The sequence below is a fragment of the Pempheris klunzingeri genome, chromosome 14, assembly GCF_042242105.1.
Source record: "Pempheris klunzingeri isolate RE-2024b chromosome 14, fPemKlu1.hap1, whole genome shotgun sequence".
Taxonomy (NCBI): Eukaryota; Metazoa; Chordata; class Actinopteri; order Acropomatiformes; family Pempheridae; genus Pempheris; species Pempheris klunzingeri.
The window spans coordinates 19595751-19608017 of NC_092025.1; the positions used below are offsets into that span (position 1 = coordinate 19595751).

At 42.3% G+C, this 12267-nt stretch overlaps 1 protein-coding gene across 1 annotated transcript in view; it reads right to left on the reverse strand.

Annotated features, from left to right (window-relative positions):
* Positions 1-5235: 5235 nt before the first annotated feature.
* Positions 5236-12267, reverse strand: part of LOC139212825 (polypeptide N-acetylgalactosaminyltransferase 10-like) — a 74217-nt gene continuing 67185 nt past the window's right edge. Inside the window, exons 9-12 of the mRNA XM_070843367.1 lie at positions 10116-10337; positions 9049-9165; positions 6385-6534; positions 5236-5535 (exon numbers count right to left, since the gene is read on the reverse strand). Of these exons, the coding sequence (XP_070699468.1) occupies positions 5371-5535; positions 6385-6534; positions 9049-9165; positions 10116-10337 (654 nt within the window). The 3' untranslated portion in view covers positions 5236-5370. The remainder of the gene's footprint in view (positions 5536-6384; positions 6535-9048; positions 9166-10115; positions 10338-12267) is intronic.

The window sequence follows — 12267 nt, forward strand, 5'->3', positions numbered from 1 at the left end:
ACACCCCCCTACACATCAAAATACACACACACACACACTTGTATACCACGTTGTGTGACAGGCCAACACTGGCCGTGGACATAAAAACCTTTGCTCTTATAAAATGAGATTTCTTTACATTGATCAACAGATTTTAGTCTGACAACAAATTATGGAGTGAAAGCAAAAAAAAAGTATTTTCATATCACAGCAGGAAAAAAAGGGAAAAAAAGCAGCACATTTAGAATGGCCTTACTCCATAAACTGTGGAAAAGCATTGTGAATACAAAGTGAAATGTATTTTGTGTACTTGAACTCCATTTTCACGTCTTTATATAGTTATAAAGGAGAGTTTCATGTGGTGGTTATGAAAGGTTTTAACATTTTTCCACAATGGATAAAATCTGGACTGCACTCTGTTAACTGAAGTTTATGTTTTGCTTATCAAACCTTCCGAAGGGAGCAACTAAAGTTCAAATGAGCCTGTCGATGTCTGCTTGGAGGATGGACTTAGTGTAGAAACCCAGTAATGGCACAGAGACTCATAAACACTTTGACATCATCTAGTTTACTTTTAAATCCCCTGGATTTGTCCCACAGAACAGTTCATTATCAAATGAAGAGAGCTGCAGTGACAGTTTGCCACTTTGCAGCAGAAGATTTCCACCACAAAAACACAGACACAGCCGGACATACACTGCTCACAAAAAGTTAGGGATATTCGACTTTCAGGTGAAATTAATGGAAAATGTAATAAGTGAATGCTACAGTGATATTCTATCATTAAAGTAGGGCATTTAAGTAGAAGTATGCAATGGTGATTTCTTCATCTTAAACAATTTATTGAAAGAAAAGCTAACAACAGTGGTAGGTATACCACAACAAAACATTTTCAGTGTCTCAATAAATTGGGATGTGGCCAAAGGACGTCCACTCCTCTCCTTTCTGTGACTCTTCCAGTCTCTCTGTATCACTGTTACAACCTCCTGATGACACTCTGTGACCCTCTAAGCTCAGTGAACACCTCCGTCTGAGGACTTCCTGTTTGAAGCCTCCAGTGTTGAGGTGCTGCTGATCAACTGTTAGGTGTCGTCTTGGTCTCATGATGTCAGAATGTGAACAGCTCGATAAGGAGGACTGTTTAAATACCAATTCTAACTGAAGCAGGAAATGTATTGGTGGATTCATGGATCAAACCTGTTGTGAATGTTGCTGTTAAGCTTCTTGTTAGAGAACAGCAACTTGTGCAAAAAGTACTGAAACACTGAACAGTTGGACATGTGCATTCAAAGGTTTAGAGAAGGTCACATTAAGTTCACCTGGAAAGGTTAGAATGCATTTTAGCTTCATCCTGAAATTTCACCCGAAAGCCGAATATCCCTAACTTTTTGTGAGAAGTGTATTATCACTTTATAGTTATTGTTGTCTTACCATTGCATCATTATATTACATTTAGGATTGTTCTTTGTGCCTGATATTCCCCCTCTTTTAGCTCTGTTTTGCTCTCCACCAACTCCTACGAAAATATCTGGATTTTCAGCTGCTAAATGCTCCACTGTTTTCACCAGCTAGTCACTGATTCTCCATGTCTGCTCTTTGATGCTGGGCAGGTAGCCCACAGTGGGTCTACAGGAGAAACAGCTGCCTGCTGCTGCTGGAGAGGAGACTGATGGTAACGCTGAGACTGAACTTTACAGTTAATGTGTCATGACACCAAAAACCGTGAGCTAAAAGAGGCTAAAACGCTCTGTAGAGTTCAGTTCCAATTTTCTGTGGGTTCATCACTGTGAGCAACCCCTTTGACATCTCATGTAACCTTTTGGTTTATTAGTATAAAATACATTGATTGGTTAGCATGATGGACATTGACATAACTATAACTCCAGATATGACCAAACACTGTCCAAGTGCCCTGCGTCAGGAAAAAGGACTAACAAACTACGTAGCATGTTTTACTTACATCAACTTGTATAAGCAGGTAAAAAGGAGTGATGATGTAAGAATCCAACCTTGTTTTTGTTAGCTGACAGGAATCAGAAGGTTATTGTTGTATGAAACACTGTGGCTGAGCTGTGAGATGGGCTCAGCTGGTTAAGGGCAAACCAGATGTTATCAATCTGTTCTGCAGGACAGTTGGAAAAGAAAAATGGCTGCTATAGCAACAATATAATTCATTTGTGTCTCATTTCAGCCCCAAATGTTGCTGTGTGTATCAAGCTTTCTGCACAACTTTGTCCACAAGCACAGAGCAGTAATTAAACACTCTTTCACAATACAGTCACATAATTGAACACCCAGATTGCACTACTGATCCAAACAGAATTGTGTTCATTTTTAAAAAAAACTTCCATCATGGAGATATGTGAAAGAAAAGAAGAAATGGCAGAAACTTCACTGGGATCAGGGTGTAAAAGGCCCAGACTGAGCGCCCATCTGACCCCGATTGGTCCCGTAGTGGGAACTTGGCAAAAGCAGTGAGTCAGTGGTATGAAGCAGCAATTCCCTCTTCCCTCTTAATAATCTGACAATGTGCAAGTTGTCCAGGCGTGTAGCTAGAAGGTCAGGGGGAGAAAGACACAGAGAAACCCTGAACTAAATTCAATACTCTATCCTCTTCTACAAGGAGTGCAAAGTCAGGAATTTGTAAGTTTTCACAAACTTGTGAAAGTAAGACGGGCGACCATACTGCATGAAATGGAGACTGCAACACAAATAAATGAGAAGAGAGAGTGCCAGTGGTTGGCCAAATCACAGATCGGAGACACACGTGATGCATGGGAAGTTATGCATATACTGTTGAGCGCCTTTTCTATACGCCCTGTGACTTTGGTTTTAAATTAAAACTTCTGATGAAATATCATGACTCTACTAGTCCAGATCGACCCTTTTGAGGTGCGTTTACAGTACGTACTAACTACCGTATGAACCTACTAATCCAACGAGCAGTGAGTCTTGCTTTAGTACAGGAGGGTTTTCCAAATAATTCCTCCTTTGGGGGAAACCAGCAGTGAGAGAAGCTGATATCACAAAGCATTTAATATTTTCAGCTCTCACTTATGTCCTCAAGCTTAGCTGTGAGGAATGAGAATCTGGAATGAAGTTTCTTTTTGGAGAACTTGTTTTTACCTAACAATGGAAATAATACATATATAAACACTGCTGCTGCTCTATTTTCAACTCTGCTTTCCAGGTACGGAGCCGTATTGACTACAACTCTATTATCTGGAAAGGTTTGAATTTGACGTGACTCTTTGTTTTGGTCCACAAGTGATGAAATGTAACAGAGCACAGTACCAGGAATGGATGATGAAAATGGCGCACACTGTACATTGTTCTGCTTCGCAAAACAACAGAGCAGGTGACAGACCAGAACATCACATCGAGCAGCAATTCAAACTAAATCATCATCAGCTAAACCACGGGATCAAACCAAAAGATGAAAGAGCATTTCGTGACGAGCACGATGGAGTCGAAGAGGAAGTAAACAACAACAAAACCCTTTCCCATAAAAAATACTTTGGATTGAACAGGTGGGAAAAACAACACAACAGCATCATTGCATGATTTAAACAGAACAGAGGTGGAGCTATAGTTTCAAGGCAGGAGGAAAATATGGTGGAGGAAAAAAAAAAAAAAGTCTCTTTAGCTCTATTCACAGCCAGCAGTTACACGTGTGTTCGTTTAAAAGCCACAGAGTCACAGAGCTGGTGGTGCCTTTGATGTCCTGCAGAATGGAAGTCAATTCATGTTTAATTCCAAACGAGGTTCAGCAGAACTCATTGGATGATAAGATTCTCAGTTTTCAGGGAAAGTCGCTTCCTGAATGGAGTGAATTGCCCCCTACACTGATATGGACATTTTGCACCACCCACACACTCTTTCTGTAAATACACACACTTACTTCTAGTCCTTTCCCAACAAGGCACTAAGATTTCATTCAAGTTTATCATTACACAAGTGCTTAATGCATTTTAAACCCCCACATTTGTCTCAATCCAAGAGCTACCTCAGAGAGCATATCCAGAGTAATTCCCCCATTCGTCTCTCCTCCTGCTCGCACTGTACGCTAAAGTGATGTGTCAGCTCGGCAGCCGGCCAATCAGGCAGTCCTGCTGTGAATAAGCTGGCCTGCCAGTCACGTAGCTAGTCATCCAGGCGGACGGGCGGGCGCGTGGGCGTCGGTTTTTGCGCTCCTGCCTGCTGCTTTGCGCCGTGATGTGACCCCGTGATGTGACCCCGTGCTCGGCCGTCTGTGACGAGGTCGTTCTGGCGACTGATTGGCGGGTGGGGTGAGTCCGGTGGGAAGCGCAAAGCAGGGGGGAGGACTCTAAGAGGTGTGACAGCAGCTCCTGCCCCCCGCCAGCTCCACCATAACAACAAACAAGCCCTTAGCCGGCAAGAGTAGGCCCACGCGTACCCTGGCGTTACATAGTGCTCGCCTCTGAGGAATAAAAGAAGAGCGCGGCACAGTGACAAACTGTGACGACTCGATAAGTACAGCGAGGAAAAAGGAGCATGGGGCATGAGAAAGGTTGCAGTCTCTTTCTCTTACACTTTCTTTATCAAATTCCACCTGCTACATTCAGAGCAGCTCTGCCCACACTGGTCACAGTAAGACTGGGGGGGGGGGACACAAGGGAGGGAACAGAGGGTGGATGAGGGTTGTAAAGGAGAATCAATTCACCAGGTGATTTTCAGAGTGGTTCTGCCTGGCTTCACCCAGGTGTCAGGATGACTTTGGCTCAGCAGGAGCCCCCCCCCCCAGGGAGGTTGTCAGAGCTGGGGAGACATAAGGGGATTTGAGAGGGAGAATGAAGAAGGTGGGCAAAGATGCAGTCATGCAGGCAGATAGAGACGGACGTGCAGGCAGAGGCGGACCAGGAGAGACAGGAGGGGGAGAGAGATGGAGACAGAGGATAAAGGTGGATAGACAGAGAGAAAAACACTGTACGAGGGAACAGTGAGGGGAGGAACAGCTGCAGATAAAGGCAGAGAGGATCTGAAGAGGACAAAAGGAATGAGTAAAAAGAGGAGAGGAATGTCAGATAACCAATCAACAGCAAAATCAGGGAGTAAGAAAGACCCACCAACACAGCGACAGAACAAATACATCTCACACACTAAGTCACTCTTAAACACAGACCCATCAATCAGTGCTCGACTCAGTCTTTCCTCTAACTGATGTGTTTAGCCAACTTCCCCCGTCGTATCCCAGCCTGCCTCGAAGAGAAGCAGCTGTCACCCTCAGCGCCAGGTACACTGGGACCCAGTGTAAGTGTAAAACCCAATTTCACAGCATCAGCAGCAGATGATCCACGTCTGCGTGCGTCCGGAGTCAGTTTTCTTTTCTTTTTTTTGTTTTTTTTTTTAACGTGTGGAGGCTGCAGGACCTCAGTTGGTGTCCCGGTTGAAGTGCTCCAGCACGGTGCTGTTGGTTCTCTCAAACAGCCACTGCTGGCTGGGGGAGGAGGGGTCGCACGTGTTCATGAACACTCGCCGCTCGGTCGGGCTGCAGTCGATACAGCTGTTGCTCACGGGGTGATACAGACTCTTATCCTGGAGGACGGAGGGAGGCACAAACAGGAGGGATCGTCAGAAGAACAAAATAAAGTTGGTTTTCGTTTCGCGATGAACATTTCCTAATAACCACGCTGTAACTGTGGCTTTAACACCCTGTGGTGACACTGTTCCCTGCTAGGGACCATTTCAGCACGTTTGGTGGTGCATTCAATGACATTCTGACAGCAAGGATTTAAAATCAGCACTTTGATTATAAGCAGTAAAAGAAATGAAGAAATGTTCATAACACACTAATAACACCGATCTATCTATCTTCTGAGCCACAGCATCTCAATGTAATATAACACAGCTGTAAAAATACAACATAAAAAAAGCCTATTAAACATTTGATAAACATATCAAACAAATAACTATACATTATATAATAAAAATAATAAAGTATCTACCTTTACCATGCAGCAAAAAATGTCACGTAAGGACCCCCACTTGTTATATATATATATATATTTTTTTCTGTATTACTATTGTCTTGTCGTTTTACTTCTGTTTGCTGATGCAAACAAGCTTGTTTGTGTCACTAAATTAAATCCTAGAAATGTTACAAATGTGGTCGTCTGTGTGGCATGTGTTAGTAATAACTGGGTTTACATGCATAACAACAGCAAAATGAGGTCCTATGAATATCCATCAGCTTCAGGGTAGATTCTGATTAAATGTGCAAAATGACTATTTATTTATTTTGAAGAAATCATGTTTGGGGGTTTGTGCTTTTGCACACAAATAGGAAGGGAGGGAAACAACTAAATGTTCAGAAAACAGAGACTGACACAGATACGTGTTCAGAGTTTGGGCTCTGACACTGTTGTACAGACTCCTCTGCCGTACCTTCCTGTAGCGCCACAGCTGGTTGCCCTTCATGCCGTGGCAGTCGTACAGGGTGACGGGGCTGTTGTGGGAGATGGCGTCGAAACAGACTTTTTTAGTGTGCATGGGGTCGCCCACCCGGATGTCCTCTCTCCAGCTGAATGTGAACACCTGCAGGAAACAAACCTCAGTTGCAATGTCACGTTGTTTCTGATTTCATGTTAGAACATTTAAATCCTACAGTGATAATAATTAATGGGGAGCTGATCGGTGACATGGTGCACTGACCCTGCAAGTTTAATCAAAACAGACCAATTGGAGACGCAGCAATTATGGTCTTTCAAAGTTTGGAAATTTGACCTTTTATTACAGTGTATTCATCAAGCTATGAAGCTCCTCATATGTTCTGTATGCTTCAGTTAAAGAGGACATGCTACTTTTTAAATGTCTTTTCACCACAAATGTGTCCCCGTTGTGTCGAGACACAATGAGACTCGGAGCAGGAGAGGTTAGAAAGGATGGTCTTTTCTCAGTCTATCATTGAGTGTGAAAACGTTCTATTTAGATTTAGACCTGCTTGTGACGTCACACGCAGAGGTCTGTTGAACATGCGAGAAAAAAACTGGAGTGTAATTGTAGCATCTGAATGTATCTTTATGTAATGGACATTTAATGTGGTCAGATAAAGTGAATATATTTGCTCGAGTACTGAGTCAGTAAAGGGACATTATGTAATGTTATGTTGCACCTAATAAGAGTGTAAGTTCTATAACATGCTGAAGGTGTGCTTACTAACATCTTCAGAGATCATTAAGGACTGAAGCAGCTCCAAATTTACTGATCATCAATATCGTTTTATCTAAAACCTGCAACCAGGTTGTGATGACAGATAGCCCCCTTTTTATTCAATTGTTTGTCGGTGTCCATATCCGTTGGTCTCAAAGTTGCACTAAAAATGATCAAGATGGTCTCAGTAGTCAGGACTGGTAAGTGTGTCTTCACAGAGCCATGTTCTTTTATGCTTTTATTACTTTTGTCAAGTAACAAGATTCCATTTTTGACGACGATAGAGCTCTATTGTAGTGATTATTAAAAAAGAGATTTTAGAGTTTGATCTCTTATCTGAAAAAAAAATTGGAATATCATCCAAGTGGTCGTTGCTCCTTCAGCTCTTAAAGACTTTCTGAATGACTTCCTCCTCTCCCCTTGTACAAAATCAAAAAGCCCCGACAAGGACAGCTGCCAGAGGGCCTCCTGTGATTTGCAGTGAATCCATTTCTCGCTGGCGCTGAATACAGATCGCAACTGTGACACAGATTAAACTACAATGCATCTTCAGATTAAAGCAATTAAACTGTCAGAGCTCTGAGGCGCAGTATTTCAGCTGTGGAAACAAAAGGGAACATTCAGTCCATTAAGGTTGTATTACGAGCTCCGCTTAAAGATTTTCAGAGTGACGTGTGAGAACAAATACACAGTGCAAAGATAATGAACCAGTGTGATGTTTATGTGCCTGTGCAACTTCATTTGACATCAATTTGAGTTTAGCAGAAGAAATACAATTACTAAAGGGACGATCTGTAAACAATGGAGAAATTTCATGATACCTCGAGGAATGGACTGTTTTCTTACACAGTTGGTGATGTTTGCTTGCCTCAAAAAGCCTATTTTTCTCCTGTAATAGTGACACATCACCTGATCGTGATCGGTCTGCTTGGATTCACTCAGGTATCAGACGCATTCCGGTTTGATCCTGTTTGTGATATTAATGGACAGGGTCTCAAGGCACAGCCGAGGTGAGGAGGGGGTCCGGTTTGGAGACCTCAGAATTGCATCTCTGCTTTTTGCAGACAATGTGGTTCTGTTGGCTTCCTAGACCGTGACCTTCAGCATGCACTGAGGCGGTTTGCAGCTGAGTGTGAAGCGGTCGGGATGAGAGTCAGCACCTCTAAGACCGAGGACACGGTTCTCTGCCGGAAAACAGTTGCTGCCCCAAGTGGGGGAGTTTAAGTATGTTGGGGTCTTGATCAAGAGTGAGGGTAAAATGGAGCGTGAGATGGACAGACTGATAGGTGCGGCGTCGGCAGTAATGCGGGCGCTGTACCAGTACCAGCTGAGTTGGAAGGCGAAGCTCTGGATTTACCAGTTGACCTACGTTCCAACCCTCACCTATGGTCAGGAGCTCTGCGTGATGACCAAAAGTACGAGATCACGGATACAAGCGGCTGAAATTAGTTTCCTCCGTAGGGTGTCTGGGCTCAGCCTTAGTGATGGGGTGACGAGCTCAAACATCTGTGAGGGGCTCGGAGTCCCTGCTTCACCTGTTGCCACCACAGCCCGACCCCAGGTAAGCGGAAAATAATGGATGGATGGAAATTTTGGAGCCATGACCAAATCGAGACTCGGGTCCAGTGTCAGTTACTAGGGACCAAGCAGATCCACGAAACACCTGACGTGCATCCTCAATATTCCTCTGGAAGTCAATTCAAGAAAAACTCATTGTACAACAACTTCACATGAACACACTGTGTATCTGCCTGATACAGTGATTCACTAAATACCAGTGCATTTACGTAATATGAGTATTTTTATTATACTGAATTTATTCTAATAGGGCCTCACTGTAAATTCAAGAGTCATCACCAGAATTTAAAATCACGCCTAAAGAGTTTGATGAAGGCTCACCTGTCCATGACTCCAGCTCACCTCGGCCCGTCCCTTCACACAGCTCTCCAGTCGGATGGGGCTCCCGGACACAAAGTGTTTGCTCTCCATACACATGCCACTGCCCACGTTACGAATCTGCAGCAACACACACACAACAGCAAAGTCAGAAACATGGACACAAAGGACATCCAACTGTACAGCATGAGTGATGAGTGTGTATGCTGACTAAGAGTGTTTTATATCCGTTACAGTGGCTGTAAGTCTTCAACCATAATCATGGCGGACATTACACACTAAATAATTAAATTTATGCTTTAGAAATATACACATATTTTGGTTTATTTCAGGAAGCAATAACACACAAACTAATTGCTACATCACATTAAACATTAACTCTCAGAGTGCAATCGGACCAAATTTCCAGACAGCAAATTTCCAGTCTGGTATGACTGACAGATATGATTATTAGAGCCAACGGGCAAAAATCTTCATGACAGCTACTTGAATTATTTTAGAAGAAGCTGTAATGATGCTAATCTTTCGGTCTGATGCTTATATTGAAATTACTGGATGGATCAAAAATGAACAACATAATTATACCTTACATTGACATTAACACTTAAAACCACAACATATCACTCAGTGTTGGAAGTGATTTTCTGTCTGTTCCCTTACATCTCACTGTTCAAGGACACTTTAGTTTTAGTTTTAGATATCAACATTTGGTTTCAAAGCTTTGACATTGAGTTGCTACCATGACCTAAGCGTCTAAATCACTGAATAAAAATGCTGTTATGTAACAACAACTTCACATAGAATCATTAACAACAAATGAGAATTTTTTACAGTAAAAACATATTCCCAGACTGACTTGGGCAGACCAGGCGAGTTCAAGCTGCTCAGATATCAAACGCGTATCGTCTTGTTGTCATGATGTCATGGTTTCAAAAGACAAACCAATTGTTGAAACGTACTTCTCACTATCTCTCCTTTTCACTCTACATGTGCACTGCCTATGGAAGTCATAAATGAAATAATTTTCCATAAGACAATTGATGTGTTTAAGGTAGGGGAGCTGACTGTACCTCTCCCCAAGCAGCAGCAGGAGGCTCCACCGGTGGGTAGTGTTTGGGCAGATCCCAGGCCACCTCATTCATGAACCACTTGAAGTTCTTGCAGTTGAGGCGGTTCCTCAGCTCCTTCTGGGCCGTCATGTCTCCCGCTGACAGGTGGCGGTACTCAGGCCGACGCTGGTAGATATATTCCGCATATTCGTCCATCCACACCTCCGCCACACGCTTCAGATTCTGAAATCAGAGTGAAACACTTTAATCTGCATTCTACATTTCAGCCAATTAGCTGCCACCAATTTACAGAGAGCAGTAAAGAAAGCTTAAGCTCCCATATCAACAAAACAAAACAACAAATTAACACGAAGAATGCAAACAGAGGCACAATAACAATATCATAATATCATAATATTCATGTGACTTTGCATTGTTGTGTAGTGCTTGGGAAAGAAAATGAAAAGTAAGAGCAGGGACTAAAGGGATTTTTAGTTTGCTCATTATAGTCTGGTGGGCTCACTGGGTTAAGACATAGACCAAAATAACTTTGTACTGGTCAGTCTTTTAAGAGGCAGATGATAATAGTTTCTCCCATTGGAGAAGTTTCTCCTGTGAAGATCAACACTTCCTGAATCTCATTAGTCAACCAAATTTACCAGACTGTACACTAGAACAAAAGTCGGATAGCGTAGAAATTCAGCGAAATCTGCCTGAAATATCGACTATACATGGTCAAGAATCTATTTACTTTTCTTCAGGCCAATTGGGTGCCATGGCAGCTGTAAAGCATACAGAATTATATGGATGAACATGGAGAAACATTAGAAACAATTTGGAGTTGTGTCTTTAGCCACTTGATCAATGTAACTAATATATATCAATTCACTTTTTAACTCTGATTTGGTCTCTACCAATCTCTACTAAATGCTCCACTATGTTCACCAGCTACTTGCTAACTTTGCCTGTCTGCCGTGTGGTGCTGAGCAGGTAGTGTTCAGTGGGTTTATGAAACTTTTTTTCCCCAGAAAACAACTGCCTACTGTTGGAAACTAAGCGAATGGGAGTAGTGAAAGTGAATCAAAGCAGTTGCCAAACCAAACCAAACCAAACCAAACCAAACCAAACCAACGTGCTGAATGGTGCTAAAATGTTCTGTAGAGTTGAGGGGAATGGCAGCGCTGGGTGATAATTCTCTGTGGATTTACAAGCAAGCCCTCTCACATTGTACATAGTCATTATATCCGCTGGCAATACAGAAATATTGATTAGTCCAGCTTTAAGTTGCTGTTCAAAGGGATGAGGGGTTTGAAGCTCAGTGCTACTTCAACATATTTAATGCTCCTTAAACCACCACAGATTTACATCGACAGAGTCAAGTGATTCTCAGTGGATGTTCCCCGGATTAATACCTTGCAGGAAAACAGACATCAAGTGTTTTATGTTTGCTTTGTGATGTTAAGCTTTATCTTTAAGATGCAGCGTCTCACTAAAGAGTAGAGGGATGAGGAGGAAGAATGGGATAAGAGTTTGAAGAACAGCAACAACAGGATGTGGAAAAGGCAAATAATCAGGCAGCAGATTAGAGTTTTTTCTATTTCAATAGTATTTTTGTGATGTAAATGCCACTGATTGTTGATGTTAAATGAAGTGTTTGCCACTGTGTCAGTCAGCTGAAAGCACTTTAACTTCAAGTCAACTGGCTTGTTAGCAGAACTTTGTGTTTCCGGAGATCAAATCTTCATTGAAACACAGACTAAACCATCATCAGTACATCCTGCAGACCTTGAGGTTCTGATTGATCTGACATATCCAAATGATCAAAGCCACTCAGTAAAAAGGCGGCCACATCACCACAAGAGACCTGTCATCATGTACCAGAAGGTGAGAGATGAAAAAAAATAGAAGCAAGTTTTCCCTAATAACAAAAGCAGATACAACAAATAATTCAGTTATGTGCCAGTTTACAGGATGGCTTCATAAAAGACAAAAATGTTTCTTTGTTTCAGTCTCTTTTCTCTATGTTCATTGTGATAGGTGCTGCATATTTTCATGAAACGCTAAGCAGACCGAAATGTTAACTTAATTTTGAACAAGACTATTTGAATTCTGAACTAGACAGAAACATTGTTCAAATCTGGAGCTTTATTTTAAAGTTTGAGAGTTTTAAGCC